The sequence below is a fragment of the Chelonia mydas genome, chromosome 6 (genome assembly GCF_015237465.2).
Source record: "Chelonia mydas isolate rCheMyd1 chromosome 6, rCheMyd1.pri.v2, whole genome shotgun sequence".
NCBI classification, from domain to species: domain Eukaryota; kingdom Metazoa; phylum Chordata; order Testudines; family Cheloniidae; genus Chelonia; species Chelonia mydas.
The window spans coordinates 121,907,675-121,926,245 of record NC_051246.2 but is presented as its reverse complement, the minus strand read 5'-3'; the positions used below and the strand labels follow the sequence as shown (position 1 = coordinate 121,926,245).

The following is an 18,571-nucleotide window of genomic DNA, read 5'->3' as shown; positions in this document are numbered from 1 at the left end:
TCATCGCGGCGCATGCTCTATGCGGAGCTATGCAGCCGCCGCCGCCGCTGCAGGGCCTCTGGCTCCGCCCCCTCTCCATTTCTATGACACAGTCCGCACCAATCACATCGCCCCGCTGCTCTTCCTGACCTCCATGCTTGCCAATCATCGCACGCGAAGCTACATCCGGATCGAGTTCATACCAATCAGCGTGAGGTGAACGATTACTTCACTTCAGAAATGTCCAATCGACTCGAGTTCCACCGATTCACCAATCAAAAGTCCCCGTTGTTTTACCTGCGTCGTCTGTTGACCAATCTGGTCTCACTGGTACCCTGTGACCAATGGGAGGGGGCTGTCCGCGGCGCCCAATCCGGGCTGGGTAGAGCCCCCTGGGCGTCACGAAGGGCCAATGGGAGTTCGAGCAGGGCAGATACTGCTCAACAGCTTGTTATTTGGCTGATCGCTGGTGATTCGGTACGAGTCCGGGCTGGAAGGGGGGTGGAGCGGAGCCGAGCCGAGCCACCGCTGCCTCCGCCGCCGCCGCTGTCTCTGAGGCGCCTGCCACGAGCGGGGCTGGGGGCCGGGCCGGGCTGGCAGCAGACCCCTACTTGGCTCTGAGTTTAAAGGTAGGGGGACGGAGCAGGAGGGCAGTGAGCGGCTCAGCAGCCGCAACTCCGCTGCCGTCCCGGGGGAAGGGGGATCGGGGTCCCCGAAACCCCTCGATCGGGGGATCGGGGCTCCCGCACCCAGTCACGGAGGAGGCAGGACACCCCCCTCCCCCGTTCGGCTCCAGTCAGCGGGGGACTCGGACTCCTTTCGCCCGCCGAACTCCACCCCCCCCCCCCCATCCCAGCGCGGTGACCGGCGCTTCCTCCCCTCCCTTCTCTGATTGAGGGCCCCCCTTCGCGGCAGGGAGGACGGGGGCGCCTTATCTCCCGGCCCCGGGTCGGGGAACGCCCCCGTCAGCCCTCTCGGGGGTGGGGGGAGTCGGCAGGTTTCCCTTGCCCGCCCCCCTCCCGCCTCTCCAATTAGCTCTTCCCTGCTCAGCTTCAGGGGGCACGGGGACCTCGCTTCCCACCCTCTCGGTGGGCGAGTGTCCCCCTCCTCCTCCCCCCGCTGGGGAGCGGGCTGCTGCTGAGGGCCACCCCCTGGCAGCGGTGGGGTTTGGGTTGTGTGTGTTGGAGGGGGGGCTGAAGGGTATCTGAGGAGGGGGGTGTGTGGGGAGGCGTTGAGGGGCTGGAAGGTATTTGAGGTGGGGAGGCGTTGGGGGGCTGGAGGTTAGTTGGGGAGGAAGGGGGTGTGGGGAACCCTTGGTCTAACTCCTCTCTGCTTCCCAGTCTAAAGCCTTCTGGGGGAGAGGGGAGGGTCCTTCCTAAGCTCTCTTCTTGTGCTTGAGAAAGTTGAGAGGGGAAGGGGGCGGCTGGGGGCCTGGTCTCTCGTGCGCAGGAGCTGCCCTTGTCCCAGCAGCGGGGCTGCCAGCAGCTTATTAGTAGTAGTATTATTATTTTTGCCTGCGCTGTGTGTGTCGAGCCTCTTCTTGCTTGAAATGGTGCAAAGGCAGAGGGAGCAATGGCGACCTGACACACGGAGGGGCTGAGGAAGAGCAGGAGGCAGCCAAAGCGGGAAGGAAAAGGAGGTAGTAGCGGCTTCTTGCCCAGATCTTCAAGGGCCCATTTGTCCCCAGCAAGGACCCCTTTTCAGCACTTCTCCCTGTCCCCTCCAGCTGCACACGCAGGGCAGCAAGTGGGGCTCGGAGGCTTCCTGTGGAGGGAATGCTTTAGGGATGTAAGGGGTGGGTGTGCTCGGAGGGTGGAGGGATGTGTGTAAACAGTGTGGAGGGGTGTGTTTAATAATCTGCCATATGCTAGTAGCTGAATTATGTTCTCCCAAGATCAAGATGTTTCCTTTTAATCAATCCACATGCATGCAGATATGTGTCTGATCATCTTCCTTCTCTTGTTTTCTAGCTTTTTTCTGTGTAACTGGGTTCAAGAGAAATCTTTGAGCTGGAATCCCTCAAATAACCTTCAAAGATGAAGGTAAGTTTGTCCAGGTCCTGAGAAGAGGAGTAGGGGAAGCATTTATGCTCTTTCTCTTCTCCCTGCACCAGTCACCTTATTGGTTTCACTTTTAATCAGTGTATCTTCGTTGAACAACAGCAGAATAAAGTTGGCTGTGGAAATCGGCACATGTTGAATGGAATGAAATCCCATCCCTTCTCTCTCACTGAAGGGAAGCTCATCCCAATCCCTCACCTATGCAGTAACAACACTTTGGAAACATCGGATGCTTTTGACTTGTTGTCATTTGGAGTACTATCTTTAAATGCTTCCTGTGTTGGCTGTAGCTTTTGTGAGTTTGCAAAACCACAGCTTTTGTTCTTCCTTAGCAGTTTCAGGTTTTCCAGAGCAAAGGTTAACAATTGCAGGATAAGTAACATGGAGGGAAACACTTCTTAGATGCAGAGACAAGCAAAAAATAGTTCATTATTTATGTTCATTATCAACACAAAATATTTCATTGCATGTATTGATTTCCTATTTTACTGTAGCTTGTTTTTTTAATATAGTAACTTTGCATAACTTTATTGATCATTGTAAAAGTCAAATAAAGAAAATAAAATGTAAAATAATAATTCCCAGGTACACACAAATGTTCTTGAAAGTGGTAAACTGGCACACATTTTTGGGGAAAAATAAATCTTAACAAAGACCTTTCAAGTGAGAAAAATAACATTTAATATACTTGTTTGAAAGGTTACAACAAACTTTTCTGTAGCTCTTTTGCTGTTTTTCCTTCAGAAAATCTGCTGTTGAGAACACTATAGGACACTTTTTTTCTTCATTGAAACAACAGAAATCTAGGATATTTTTAAGTACATAAAGGTTATGGTTATTGTATAAATTTTGAAATTGCAATTGTCTGAGATGCAGCTCCATTCAAAATGAAATATCACTTTCATATTGTTTTGTTCATAGCAATTTATTGAAATTATCTTCATTCTTGAATTTATCTTTCTACCTCTGTTTGTAAGCACATGCTTCAGTTCTCTTTGAGATTATTGAACTGGTATTTCTGAGACCACCTGAGACTGATAAAATTGCGGGGGGGTGTCAAGATTCCTGGAGCAAAAAATGTATCTGTAAACTCAGTGTGATGTAAGCTTTTTAGCCAGCCCAATATGCTGAAATTTACTGGTAAAGCTGATTTATTTCTTTGGATCATAATGATTTGTGTATGCTGCAAAGTTGTGCTACAAACCATAACCACTGGTTCATTCTTACTCATTTTTCATCAGTTACTTAAGTTTCTTTTTTTAAAAAAAAAAAAAGTTGCTATTTTAAATTGTATTTCTGCACTTAAATGTCTATTAGTACATTCTTGCAAAATGGGGACATGAAAATAATTACATGGGAAAAATCTGTACCACTCATTTTTCTTACACTGTCTGTTTGATTGAAGTTGTATGTTTTGCTTAGAAACAATTTCTGTGCAATGAAACTTTAAATATGGTTAAAATGTTATGCACAGCACCTTGGTAAAAATGTGTATATCTGGGGGGAAAAACAAACACTTGGCATGCTCTACGGATTTAATTGGAGCAAAATCAATGGCCACTATTAGGAAAGAGTTGACGTTCTAGATTTTAGCGTACGTCAGATCTTAGTGTAAAGAAAAATTAGGCTGTCTGCAATATTGGGAAGCCACATAAATCATCATTTATGATCTGATTAAGAAATGGTCAGTAGGACTAAAAGTTTGGGTGTATATTTGAATATATGATGATGCAACTGTAAAGACAGTAATTATTATTGTTATTATTATTTATTTTATTTTAACAGAATACACTTTTGTAAAATATAAGACTAAATCATGTTCTAATTTATTCTCCTTTGTTAGGCAGCAGATGAGCCTGCCTACCTGACAGTGGGAACTGATGTCAGTGCCAAGTACCGTGGTGCCTTTTGTGAGGCAAAGATTAAGACAGTGAAACGGCTGGTGAAAGTCAAGGTAGGGTTTATGACATTAGTGCTATTGCTTTCCTTGTTTTTTTAATTAGAAAATATATTAAAAGGGTTGTCAAGGAAAATCATACCCCTTAAAATTAGTGTATGGTTATACCAAGCTGTAAACATTTCTTGGGAAGATTTTTTTTTTAAAGTAATTCTATATTGATGCAATTATGTTTGTCATATCTAAATGTTTTTTCCCAAGGGTACTAGCATAAAAATAGTCCTTAAAATAAGTTTATCTGCTCTTGCTACTTTATTTCTCATTTGCAGTTATAACCTTCTGTTTGTGACTACATCAGTTCCATAGTAATCAATGTTGATGCCATAAATAGAGGATTATGGCTTTAGGTGAGCAACAAGAACCAGGAGCAAAGATTCTTCAGAAGCAAAGATTCTATATCCTGCAGACATCCTCAGTTTTTTATAGCTAGGAAACAAAGAGGAGATAAAAATTATTTCCATTGAACGGTTTTTCAGAATTGTCCATGAGATGTCTGTTAAATGTAAACAAATGTTTTAAAACGGTTTCGAAGCAACAAGCTCTAGCTGTATGAAATTTCTGTGCAATGTCTTTCCAAGGCAAGGATTGTGCTAAAACTTAGTGTACGTTGATACAGGAGGAAACATTTTTTTGTTTTGGCATTCCTTTTAAATTGCTTTTTTTCTTTTTCTTTTTTTTTTTTAAACACTCTGTTTTATAAAAGATGGAGATCAACACTGGAACTGTCCAAACATACATGTTTACACAGCATGCAGAGTAGATCCAAAAATTTACTTTGCACTTTGTTCCTATTTTCTACCTTCTATCCTAGCATTCAGGACAATGTACATGGGCTAGTACAGTGACAAAAAAATTAGATGAAATCAGTTCTTTTTTGTACACATCTTAGATCAAATAGTTTCTATGTGGTTTTGTACTTTTGTTGTCCTATCTGTCTGGGTGTTTATAGGACCTCATCACTTTATGTCAAAGTACCTTCCTTGAATTTCAAAACAAATTTCTTCTTCTCTTGTCACCAATAAGCAAATTATGGAATTTTGGTGGCGCTTTTTAAAATCTGTTTGAATGAGTGGAAAGCAGTGGATTCCACTTTTTTGATCTGCACTGGTCCACAGACTATTTAGATTATTTTGAGATATGAATTTTTTCCCCCTGGATCATAGTTAGGGCCCTGTGTACTCCACTGTACGGTTCCTGGGATCTCTAACATTGCTGTGACAGACTGGAAATCCTGCTACTATCTCATTTAAATTTTAAAATTTGACATTTTGAATTAGTTAAGCCTGATCTTGCAGTTAGGTGCGCGTGGCCACACCTTGTGCCTATGCCAAGTCCATTGAGTTCAGTAGGGCTTTTCACAAGCACATGGGTCTGCCTGCTACACCTTAAATAAGAAAATGAATAATACAATGTGTACAGTAGCTCCTGTGTCACTTTTAATATTAACTGTCGTTTATTTTATGTCCTCGTGTTCATGTTTTAGTGTGCCATTGATTTTTATATTGACAAAGAATAACTACATTGTATACGTTTTTTGGGAGGAACTTGGACATTTTGGTAGATGCAAAGATCATGACTCTTGGCCACTGCAAAGATGTGGGAAGCATTTTGGAATTGTAGGAAAAATACATTAGCTAGATGTTTCTGTTAAAATGATCAGTGGTAAAATAATTAACAATGTTGACATCTTACATTCATCTTTAAGTTTCAAAGTTAACAGCCTGTGGAAATGAATGACCCAGTTTACATCTCTTTAAGTTCTTGTTTGCAGTCTCTCTGCAGGAAGTGGCAAACATCAATCCACATTTTTAGAGCTCTGCAAATTCATGGACCATTTTTGCAGATTGCAGATCGAAAATGGGTGCAAATTTTGTATCTAGAACCTTGGAAATCTGCGGATATCTGCTTTATATGCAGGGATCATTTTTGCAGGTTGGATGCAGATACAAATTTTGTATCCACACAGGATTCTACATATTTTCAAGGTTGTCCTCGCAACCATGAGAGCTGAAAGCATAATTTTTGTGGAAGGAAAACTTAGGGCTTGTGTACACAGTAACTGGAATTAAAAAAACTTAATTGGTTTAAATTCACAACTTTAGTGTGCAAGTCTGTGTGTGGGCACTCTAAAGAATGTCCACATACTGACTTATACCAAAATACCTAAAGGTGTGAATTATAACTGATTTTAGTTATTTTGATTCCTGTTACCATGTATACAAGCCCTTAGGTTCTGGATCATAACTCTGCAGTAAAGTGTGGATTCTGCAGGAAACTCTCCCCTGGAAATATGGGGGCTTTTTTAATAGTGAATGCTACAGATGTGAGAGAAGTATAACTCTTAAGCCTCTAGCCTAGTGGCCCACTGCAAGTAAAGCCAGGATTGTGTTATTGTCCAACCTCATAATGGTATAAAAAATTGTACATTTTTTTCTTGGTATGTCTGAGATTCGATTTAGGTGAGAGATCCTCTTACCCAACTTGATGAATCAGTTAGTAGTTATTGAATGCATGGTATTTACTTGGTAATTCAGATGGCACCTGGGCTCCTTGTAAATTCAAACAATGTCGTATTGTTTGTACTAAATAATGTTAGCAGTTTTGATAGATAAGGGTTGTATTTTCTAACTTTTTAGACGTCGTCATAGGGAATGTTGTGCATGCTTTTTGGTAGTATGAAAGTGAAATGTATATATCCGTTTATAAAATATTTTTCAGGTGATCCTGAAACAGGATAACTCAGCTCAGTTAGTGCAAGACGACCAAGTAAAAGGACCTTTAAGAGTATGTATGCAGCATGTTTTTCAAATGTACAATTAAATTATAATTATTTTACATTTAGACAGTTTAGACATTGATCATCTAATCCATAGTCGGTTGAATTCAATGGAAAAACTTCCATGGGCTTTGGATCAGGCCCTCAATGAGTAATTATCCTTATTAGCTAATATTTTAGTTTTTAAAAGATGTTTATCCCTATGCCTTTGACATAGTTAGTTTCATATGGAAATGTTATTGTAGGCAAGACTATTTTTGTAAATATGTTGCACATAAATTGGGGAAGGTCAACTATGTCAAGCAAACTACAGACATTAGACAGGAGTAAACAAGATATATATTCAGGTTAGCTCAGGAGCTGTTAGAACAGGTGACTAATATTTATTTATTTGCTTGGGGTTTTTGCCTTTCCCTTGTCCTTACCGCCTCTTCTGCTACCTCAAAGGCACTGGCAAATGCTGTTGTCAAAATCTAGACCAAGTTCAGAAACCCTGGTGTATTGTCCAGTTGACAGTGAAGCATATCTACTTGATGTTTGAGTTCAAAGAGTAAATGTATGTAATAACAAAGGCTTTATTTTCTTACACTATAGACACATATACCACTACTTATACTGTTAAAATGTTGGATTAGTGGTTTAGATCTTAAATTTGAATAAAATCTATGACTACTGCAGAAGCTGCACCTTTCCCCTTTGAATGTTGCAAGTTGGCCCAGGTGGTCACAGCACCACTCAGGTTTAGTGTGTCCACCCCTCTGTAGAGACAGAGGGCCACATTTGATTAGTGCTGTGACCATGTGGGTCAGCTTGTAACACTCAATGTGGGGAGCTGAGCCCAGCCCCATAGGATAGGACCTATTGCTGCGGAGTGAGTGTGGGGTGGGCTCGGCTCACTGTCCAAGACCCCCATTCTCCCCCCGCAACTTCCATGAAGTATCCTTGTTTTCCTGCACCTCTGCCATGATATTTATTAACATTTATAATAAAAAAAAACTTATAACCTTACCTCTTGTTGTTATAATACAAAGGTCACAGTAGGGATCCTAGTATGCTAATTTCACTGCCCACTGCTAACGAAAACCAAGTCAGAATAAAATGTGATTTGGCTAATGATTTTTCACTTTGGAGGCTATGTAACCAATGCATGCATTTCACAAGGGTAGTGAAACTTAAATGAGTCTCTTCCCTGCCAAACCCCCACCCCCAAATCTTTCTGAAAGAATTGGTATGTTTTACCTCCACTGTATGAATCTGGGACTATAAGTGTATATAATATAATAATTTTTAAGTATTTTATCTCACAGGTTGGTGCAATGGTTGAAACCAAGATGCCTGATGGATCCTTTCAAGAAGCTGTTATCAACAAATTGACAGATGCCAGCTGGTATACTGTAGGTGAGTAACTATGTAACTTATGGTTTTTAATGTGGGTACTATATATTTTTTCCATTCGTTTAAACTGGTTTTGTATTCAAGGCACCGGACAGGACTTAAGATCTGGATCTGTTATACTTTGGTGTGGCCTCTGTTTCATCTCCATTTTACAACTAAGAAAATAATCACTGCATGCTTTATAGAGGTGTTTGAGAGACACAGTGGGTGAGGTAATATCTTTTATGGGACCTACTTCTGTTGGTGAGAGAAGTTTTCAGACTTACACAGAGCTCTTCACAGGTGTTGTAAGGATAAACTCAAATAGTGCTCAAATAGTAAAGTTATAAGCACCATAGAAAAGCCTGTGGATTTTGATACCTTACTTGTATGATCAAGTTTCAGTTGGTCAAATAGATGCATATTGATTCAATCTCACTTCTTGGAAGCCCATATTGCTTAATTGCTATTTTGAAAGGACATACTTAAATCCCACTGCTGTCTGAAAATTTTGTTACCTACTGTTATAAATTACTATGAAGATTAGTGGAAAAAACATTCTGTATATTTCTAGTGCCTTGCGTGATGACAGGTTTCAGAGTGGTAGCCATGTTAGTCTGTATCAGCAAAAACAACGAGATGAAGTAGGTTTTAGGCCACAAAATCTTATGCCCAAATAGGGTTTTTGCCCACAAAAGCTTATGCCCAAATAAATTTGTTAGTCTCTAAGGTGCAACAAGGAATCCTCATTGTTTTTGTATATTTCTGGTTTGTTTACATGTGATTTTAAGACTTTCTATAGAGAGAATTTCAGTTGTTCCCCTGCATACTCAGTCATTTCCCTCTGTTTATGTGGTGGGTTGTGGGTGTTTTACACACTGCAACTACAGAGAAGAAAACATTTTTAAGAGACTAGAGAAGAGTGTTGTACCTTGAAACCATAATTTTACTCCTTTGTTTGAAATGATTAGATTTCATTTAGATAGTGTTTCCTTTAAAGGAACTAAATCTTAAAAGAACAAGTAGAAGAAGGTTTTGCTTTCATTTTAGGGACAGATAACTGAGATGGCCTTTGGAAATAAGTCCTGTAAAATCATGACTAGTCACATAAAATGAAAATTCAATGAAACTTGACGTCAAGCCATAAGTAGGTTCATTGTAGAGATAACTTTATTTATTTTGGATTATTAATAAAAATGCATAGTCTGGTGTCTAGGTGTCTGACACAGCATTAAAAGTATGACATAAACTATCAGCTTCTCTGAAATCAGAAAATAACTAACTAGAGATGCCAATCAAATAATATAATATTCACTCAAATCAAACACCCTTGCAAATACCAGCCCTTATCATGTTCCTCCCTCCCGCAGAAAAACTGGGGATAGTGAGGGTTGTATTTCCAGAGTTGTGTGGGTGGGTGCACCTCTTTACTTAATGGAAATTATACATGTTTCTCCTATGTGTTGCTTTAGAAATTAATTTTTGAATGTTTAAATTCACTGGTCCCATTTCCTTGTCTGGTACCTTTTGAAATTATTGAAATGCTTTTAAGAGAATACTGAAGAATTTTAAAGTAGAGTTCTACAGACTAGCATTCAGGTGTCTATTATCTTAATTATTAATGTACTCGTTTTCTTTGGAGACGAAGAAGCAATGGTTTAGCAGCCCAATTTGGTTTTCATTGAAATATACAGGAGTTTTCATGCTGACTTTAGTGGGAGCAGGATAGGGCTTTAGATGTTTACGATTTAGTACTTTATGGTAATATAATTGTGAGCCTATGGATCTGAGCCAGTTAGCTAGTTTTAAGTTGACCATCTACACTGCTATTTATTTTCTGCTTCAGAAACATAGTATAAACTGGTATAATTCCAGATGTGTGTGTTGTGGGGGAAGGAGTGATAATTTAGGCATTTGGTTGTTGGAATTGGAGGAGTACTCATCAGTTTAGTTCAATACTCTGATGCAACATAGCAGGCAAAGGACACTATTGACTTTAACTTGGATTTTTGTTGGCTTAGAGATTTTCTTTCCAATATTGAAGGAAGAAGGAAATACTCTGTTGCACTAAAAGTGTTACACGTACTAAGTTGATATGTCTGTTCTAAACTCTTATTTTCAGATTGATTTTTAATAAAAACTGCATTTTGGGTTGTAACTATTTGTTTCATCTTTGCCCCAGAAGAATCTAAGTTGGAAAACTTGACCCTTCTGCCTCTTACCTTCTAAGTCCACTTTTGCAAGTAAACTATAATATATAACTGGCAGGGTATGCATTTGTCAGTTTGCAAACCAGAGGTAAAATTGACCAAAGTGCATACATTGTGAAGTATAAATTTCTAATAAAGGAATGAGTTTACATTTAAACGTAAAGAAAAGGAGTACTTGTGGCACCTTAGAGACTAACCAATTTATTTGAGCATGAGCTTTCGTGAGCTACAGCTCACTTCATCGGATGCATACTGTGGAAACTGCAGAAGACAGTTTCCACAGTATGCATCCGATGAAGTGAGCTGTAGCTCACGAAAGCTCATGCTCAAATAAATTGGTTAGTCTCTAAGGTGCCACAAGTACTCCTTTTCTTTTTGCGAATACAGACTAACACGGCTGTTACTCTGAAACCTACATTTAAACATAGGGGAACTTTGTAGCTGAGGGAAATAACAATGATATACAACCTTTCATCTCTAGGTTACCAGTTCCAATTTACCATGGGTTAGTAGTGATCTAAAGATGATGTCTGTACAGTAAGTTCTGTGCACTGAGTTGGACTCAATTTCCTAGTGAATGGTATTAAGCTATAATATTTAGCACCCTTGTTGGCTGTTTAAACAGAGAGACCAAGAACTGCATGGACTTGGGGACTGAACAACTCTTTCACTTGTGGAGTCCCTATCAGATCCAGGTCAAGTTTCAGTGGTAGGGCAGTGTGGGAAGCTTGTGTTGAAATTGTCTGTGCTTTTCCAGTTCTGATTTATTTTCCACTTACATGGCATCATTTTTCCAGTGATCTGAAAACACTTACAAAGGTAGGTAAGTATTAACGCCTTTTAAAAGAACAGGACAGTTAATAAGGTGCACAGATTAAGGCAAAAATTGTCAAAAGTATCCGCTAACTTGGTGTGTCATTTTTCAGGTGTATGTTTTGAGACACCCAGTGCCTGTCTTTAAGGGTCGCTAGTTCTCAGCACATTTGAAAATCTGAACCCATGTTCAGATGGACACACACACACAAAATTAGTGGACAGTTGAAATAATTTGGGCCTAAATTACTTTCCCAGTGTCCTAAAGTGAGCCAGTCCATTCTGAAAGTGCTCACTGTGTTCCAGCCTTAGTCTCTATACTAGGCTACTTTGTTGCCACCATCTCTGATTAGGGCCTCAATATTAATATAGCAACAATGAAGATAAAGCACTTTGTTTTTAGAAATAATTTTCTTAGCTATTAGAATGGTACTGCTCTGCTCTAAATTGATTAACAGGCTGTTTAAAAATGATCAAATGGAGTTTTATTTTTATTGTTTCTTCCATGGAGACACCTCTGCATCAAAAATCATGATCTAGTAATGGTGGCACAGCAGAGATACAGTGATGCTGGAATTTTAAACTGGGGCTTGGAAATGCTTTTGGAATTGGGCTGCTTAACCAAAAGTATAGATACAGAAAGAAACAGAAGAGATTTGAAGTAAGAGTTTAACAGGCTCTAGAAAACACCTCTTTTGCACACACCAGTCTTTTATCCTCAGTCTCATCATAATCAAGCGGCAGCAGTTCCAGTACCTTGGAAAACAAGCAGCTAATCTTAATTTTTAAAAAGCTCATTTTAAATAATTACACATTTTGTGGGGTGTTGCTCTGTTTTTGAAGAGAATTTATATTCTCAGTATATGCTGTGTATTATCACTAGGAGATAATTATATAGATTTAAACAGTCTTCAGCATATCAGGTCTGTTTTCATCCAAGTCATTTTAGAACCAAGGCTTAATTTTATGGTGTGTTTCATCCACAGTGTTCTCCAATATTAAATATTGAAATAGGCCTCTGAAACAATAATAATAAAAAATACACTATATGATTCTGTAGGTGTTTTGCAACAGCTGCCAAAGGCAACATTAAGATGATTATGATGAATTTTGGACCTAGCCCTGAACATTAAAAAAAATTATTTAAAAAAAACTTCCTGTAAGAGGAAACTTGTTTCTGCACATTTGAAATAGTAACAAGTTAAAAGCAGTGTCTTAGGATGAAAGACAATTTATTTCTTGTTCAGAGACCTCAGTGAAATGCTTTGTCCTCACTCTGTCTTGTGGTATTCGCTTATCTTCAGGGTTTGCTCTTATGCATGCTCAGTTCATATCTGTCCTTCTGCTCTCTTTCAAGGAATATTCACTGGGCTGTATGTGTATATGTACAATACATATATGTATATATTTTTAGGCTAGAAGTCAGTGCTATTCTGTTAAAAATCCAGAATAAGTTGTTCATGAAGCTCCTAATGATGATTTCTTCTCCTTCCTCTCTCTTTCCTAGTGCCCAGGTACGTTACCTGAGTTTCAGCAGGTCAGGAAGTGAAAAAAATGTACATGTTCCTTATTCTGGATGCCTTGTGCTCCTTTTGTGTACTTCTTGTATACTTTTGTAAAGTACTGAAGGGGCTTGAGTCACCAGATAAAGCCCTCTAGTGTGAAGCAATAACTGCAGCCACTAGACAAGCAACTAAACTACTGCTGTTATAGTAGCCTTTTTTGTAATAAGGAGTAGGACGACAGTGTATTCTTTGTGACCCATTTATTCTCTGTCAGTGTATACACCTTTCTGGTGACAGAATCCTCAAGAAAATTTAGCACCGTCTATAGGGCTAGATTTTGGGGTTAAAAGGGCAGTTTAGGTTGGACGTTAGGAAAAACTTCCAACTGTCAGGGTTGTTAAGCACTGGAACAAATTGCCTAGGGAGGTTGTGGAATCTCCATCATTGGAGATTTTTAAAAGCAAGTTAGACAATCATCTGTCAGGGGATGGTTAAGATAATACTTAGTCCTGCCTTGAGTGCAGGGGACTGGACTAGATGACCTCTCAAGGTCCCTTCCAGTCCTCCAGTTCTATGATTTCTTTTAAAAAGTTGTTTGAAAGTATAACTGATCCTTATCTGCAATTTTAAAACAAAAAAGCAACAATACACATTTTACCTTTTTCGTAGCTATTCTAATATGGGAGGATTGTGGGGTTGGTTTGTTTTTTGCAGCGAAAGTAACTTTATTTTTCTGCCTCCCATTTTCAATGAGAAAGATTTGCATTTATAGCAACTTTCAGCAGGATTTGCCCTCCACAGTTAGGCCCTTTTATGCAGTCCAGAGTAGAAGGAAACATAAATCGTTGGGTTGTGGCAACTGTGGGCTTCAGGCTTTGTCTGAAGCACTTCATGTAAGGGCAGTCATGTCTTTCTCCTTTTATAGTTTGTCTTAATCTGTTAGGAAACCATTTAATTAAAATGATTATATTCTTCTCTCTTCTTTCCAACTATGCATAACGCATCCAAATCAAGCACATGCACACTTCTCTCTTGGCTGTGATCACGTGTAGTATAGATGTACAGACACTCTTTCCTTAACCTGTGTATGATATAATTTTAACAGTAGCTTTAATAAAAAAAATTTAAATCCCGCTTAGGGTACATTACCGAAAACATGATAGTAATTATCTAGTTCACATCTTCTCCGTATTACAGGGACACAGTCAACTTGAAATCTAGTCATTCTTAAAAAGAGTTCCAAATAGTCTCAGGTACTGAACAGGCCCTGCTAACTCTCTGATTTACAGTCACATTTACCTATCTTTAAAATATTTTTTTCTTTTAATGCTGTGTGAAAGACCCATACTAACAGGGGAGACTGACTTGTCCCCCACTACTACCTGAACCAAGTTTGTAAACAGTTAATGGCATGGTTAGTTCCACCCACAGCAAGATTAAAACTACTAATATAGCCATGGTCAGCTAAGTGTTTCCATGCCAAATGCCATGGTTGGCTGTCTGCCTTCTAACGTGGTTTGACCAATCCTCCTTCCTCACAGCATCATGTATAGTGAGACATCCCAGATGCATTATGCCATGTGCTGCTATATGTGTGTCATCCAGGAATTGTAAGCCTTACTAAGATACCATGGGAAAACTGCTCAGATTTGCCCAGCTTGCACTTATACAAATGGTTAGGCAGCATGTAGCTGGACAAACATAGATGAGATGTCAGGAAAGCTTTATGGACACAAAGTGAACAGTTACTTGTGACTGGTGAAGTTGATAGTGCCTCTAACTGGTTATAAACTCATGTTTTTGGTGTGTTTTTGTTTGGGTATTGTGACTGAGTATAATATAAAGGGGAAATGGTGAAACACGTGGTTATGCAAAGTGCTTTTGAATATGCAAAGTAAACAAAGTGGGGGGGGGAGATTTTTTTCCACTAATTTAATTTCCACTAATTAAGTTAGTTATTTTACTATCGTTACAAGTATCATCCAAGTAAAAGCAATTTCAGATTGAAGTTATCGTTTTAAGTTGACGGTGTCGTTACAAACAGCCTCAAAGAAGTTCAGTTTTTTAACTTTTGCAGTTCCTCTGATCTCTAGAATAATCTGTTCCCCCCCCCCCTTTTTTGTATGGTACTATCTGTAGACTAGTGCAGTGCAGACCTTCATCTTGCTATTGATAAGAACTCGCTTGTGGAGTTGGCTTGATACTGAGTGAAGCCCAGTTTTGCGTTCAACAAGGATACTTTTGGATCGTATAGCTCTTGAACAATCAATATTGCCTCTGCAGGTGAAGAAATAAGGATACACTTTTTTGTAACGAAAAATTGATTTGAAATCTTAAAATCATAGAATATCAGGGTTGGAGGGGACCTCAGGAGGTCGTCTAGTCCAACCCCCTGCTCAAAGCAGGACCAATCCCCAACTAAATCATCCTAGCCAGGGCTTTGCCACTGTTAGGTACTAAAGCATTTACTAAGGTCACAAACTGTGACATTGTCAATCAGTTACTGAAAACAAATGCATATTGCATGTTGGGAAAACAAAAAGTACCATGTTATTTCCCTATTAATATCAGTACCTATTTTTGCTGCATCTTTTAAAGTTATTTTGCCATGCCCATTACCATGGTGTCAAAATGCCACTGAGTCAGCAGAATTGTTGCAGGCTGTCCTGTCGCTTGATATTCAGGGAGTCCATAATTTGTGGGTCCTTGATGCTGTACTCTGAAAAGGCTATTTTTAAACCTTTAAGATCTATATTAAAAGGTCATGTTTAGGGAGACTTTAATTTGAAGAATGTTGCATATGAAGTAGATTAAAAAGAGGAGAGATTAAAATCACAAGGACTGTTCAGTTTAGAAAAAACAGTGAGGGAGATATGGTAGAAGTGGGTCCATTATGGTAGAAGAGCAGTCCATTATGTGATGAAGTGGGTTTTAGCCCACGAAAACTTATGCCCAAATAAATTTGTTAGTCTCTAAGGTGCCACAAGTATTCCTCAGTTTTTTTGCTGATACAGACTAACACGGCTACCACTCTGAAACATGGCAGAAGTGAGTGTTTTTTGGTTTGTTTTTAAGGTATTGAGAAGGTCAGATGTGTGCTTCTGTTTACCCTTTATTATAATACATAATTGAGAGGGCACTTGCAATCAAAAGGCAGTGAATTTAGAATTTATAACATTAAAGATTCTTATGCAATATAATTAACCCAAGGAACTTGTTACTGCAGGATATTATTCTAGCCCATAATTTAGTAAAACTCAGTGGAAGATTGGATCATGTATATAAGTAAGAATAACTTCTGCAATACATGGGCTATTCTTTCTCCTATTTCATTGTGACCTGATCTTCAGCTGGAGTAGGGAAAAATGTATCCTCATTGTTTAGTATTGCACACTTTGGTGCGTTAATGGAAATTTTGTGCTTTCCTCTGAATTATTCATCTGTGGTCTCAATTATATGGGCCATTGGTCTGATCCACAAAAAATTCCTTCTGTGGAGTGCCTGTCCTTGTGGGCTAGCATCCTTTGTTTATTCTTATGTTTGTGGAATGATCTGTAAATTATGATATTTACAGAAACTCCTATGTGAGCAAAGGAAATCCCTCATTTTGCTCTCAAAGTAATTTAATAAGTGTGACCCTTTTAAAAAAAAAAAAAAATGCCCCTTTCTTAGCGCCCCCTTCCCCCAATTTTTTTTTTCCTTCGAAGATCAAACAGTCACCTCTCCAGTAGTATTTTAAAGGATTTTGCTTTGGGTTTTGTAAATAACAATAATGCTGTGGGACGGTATTTCCTTCTAGTCTACAACTATTAAGTTAGGTGTTTTAAATGTAGTCTTGTAATAACTGTCTAAAAACATCCTTTGTATTGTGCATCAGACGTGTGTGGGGATAGCCACAGGTTGGAATAGAGGCAGACCTCATCAATCTTTGCGTAGTTTGTTTATATGTGTCTGTAGTCAAATTACGTGAACATTATCCATTCTTTTAGTTTAAAAAACCTTCAGTCCTAGGTATGCAGAAACAAAATAAAAATAGAGCTTGTAACTTGGGGCTTTAATTAAATTGAAGGGCTCATGCACTATTAAGCCTGCCATGTATTTCCTCTGCTCCCAGGCAGGAGAATCCCACATGGCTGTTGAACAGACACATTCTCCCCCACCCCCCCTTCCTTAACTCTTAAGCCAAGTGCTTCGCCTGCTAGAGTTCAGAAGGGAGGGTGTAAAATTCATATTTTTCCACCTTTTGTTCCTGAAGTGCAGAGCTAGCTGCTCCAGTTGGCCCGTGTGTGGAAGGGAGATGAGGAAAGGAGCGCTGTACAAATAATTGTATCCCTTCAGAGATAGTGGCTTTCCTTCCTACCCTTTTCTTCATGGTGGAGATGCGGGCGGGGGTGTCTTGACTCTCTTAGCTGCACTGTTTCAGCTGCAGTTACTGAATGTCCTAGTGCTTGCTCAGTCTGTCTCCCCTGGCAGCTTGCACAGTGAGACTCACTTTCTGTTGTAAGAGACAAACAGCTGTGCTAGAAGGAGCCACTTTTGTAGCTGGCACCAGGGAATGCAGAGGTGACAAATACCAGGCCTTGCAGGGAGAGGACTGCCTGCAGCAAGGCATTAGACAGGAGCGTCTTCCCTTTGTTCAGGTGTGTGGTGAAAGGGGATGTATGGTTGGGAGGGTTACAGGGGCTGTAGAAAAGGTCTGTAAGAGGTGCAGGGTTACATTCAGATCTCCCTCAACATGTTAATTATCCTCATTTCTTCCACCTGTAAGAGTATGGGCGGAGATTTGCCCCTCTGCCCATGAAAAAGAAATTTGAAGTTCTGAGATAAAGATAAATTAGTTCTGATAACACTTCACTGTCCTATTAGCAGGGAATAGGGATGGATTATTTGAGTTCCTGAGCCACGTGTTAAATGAGATATTTGATCCTAGCTGAGGAAAGACCTCTTTAGCACATTATTTCCTATTTTTGTCACAAGCAGCCTAAGAGATCTTATTTTTAATTTTTTTAATGAAATACACTATATTGTATTATGTACTTGGTTATATTTTGCTCAGTATTTAACTTTTGGGGTTTTTTTTTTTTGTTTTGTTTTTTTGATGGATGTTAAGATGTTGGTCTTCACAGTAAAATGAAAGCTGAGTAGTTAATTGGAGGATTAGTGTGACATGTTTGGGAAGGAAATAGGATTTCTTTTGTACAGCTGCAAAACCTTAAACAATTGAGCATCCTGTACTATCCCCTAAAAATATAACATGGAAGCTCTCTCAATCATCTGGCTTTAGCCTGGAGTTCCTTTTTTTCTTTAACTTGTTTTAGAGAGATTTTTCTTTCTAAAAATCTAGCTTCCAAAATATCAGATAAACTAGGCATGCTTTCTCCCTTGCAGTCCACTGTCATGTCCTGCTTGATGCTCTGGTAAGTTATCTTATGCTGAACATCACTCTGTTGCCCCAGAAATGATTATTTCTACAAATTCAGCATTTTGACTTCTGTGTAGAATCTGGTGGGAGGGGAAAAGGTGGTGAGGGACCATGGCCTTGTTTACACAAAGAAAGTAACATTGATTTACTGGCAGAAAAAAAAAAGTAAGAAATAATGAAAAAACTGATAAATAATGTGAAAGTCAAAGAGCAAAATGTGCACAGTGGCTTTTCAGGGAAACTAGGTAATAGAGTTTAAGCTTTTAAAATAGGTTACATTAATAAAAATGTGTGCAAAGCTATATCATATGACTTTTGTAGTTACTATCTAGCGATTTTATATTTTAATAGTTTTGAGACAGATTATTGGAAGGCAGTTAGGGAGCAGGATTGCTTACTGTTTTAAAACTAATAGTAGTTTATGTGAACACATATAACAAGCTGAATCAATTGACTAACCTCTGTCAAAGTAGCT

At 39.3% G+C, this 18,571-nt stretch overlaps 1 protein-coding gene across 7 annotated transcripts in view; it reads left to right on the top strand.

Annotated features, from left to right (window-relative positions):
- The first annotated feature begins 239 nt into the window (after positions 1-239).
- Positions 240-18,571, top strand: part of ARID4A (AT-rich interaction domain 4A) — a 63,513-nt gene continuing 45,181 nt past the window's right edge. For 5 of the 7 annotated variants that reach the window (XM_037901181.2, XM_043548797.1, XM_037901179.2 and 2 more), the window contains exons 1-5: positions 240-608; positions 1,950-2,021; positions 3,883-3,993; positions 6,715-6,780; positions 8,080-8,170. In XM_037901181.2, coding sequence (XP_037757109.1) covers positions 2,016-2,021; positions 3,883-3,993; positions 6,715-6,780; positions 8,080-8,170 — 274 coding nt within the window. In that variant the 5' untranslated portion in view covers positions 240-608; positions 1,950-2,015. The remainder of the gene's footprint in view (positions 609-1,949; positions 2,022-3,882; positions 3,994-6,714; positions 6,781-8,079; positions 8,171-18,571) is intronic. The other 2 variants (XM_043548795.1, XM_043548796.1) reach the window with 1 other exon arrangement.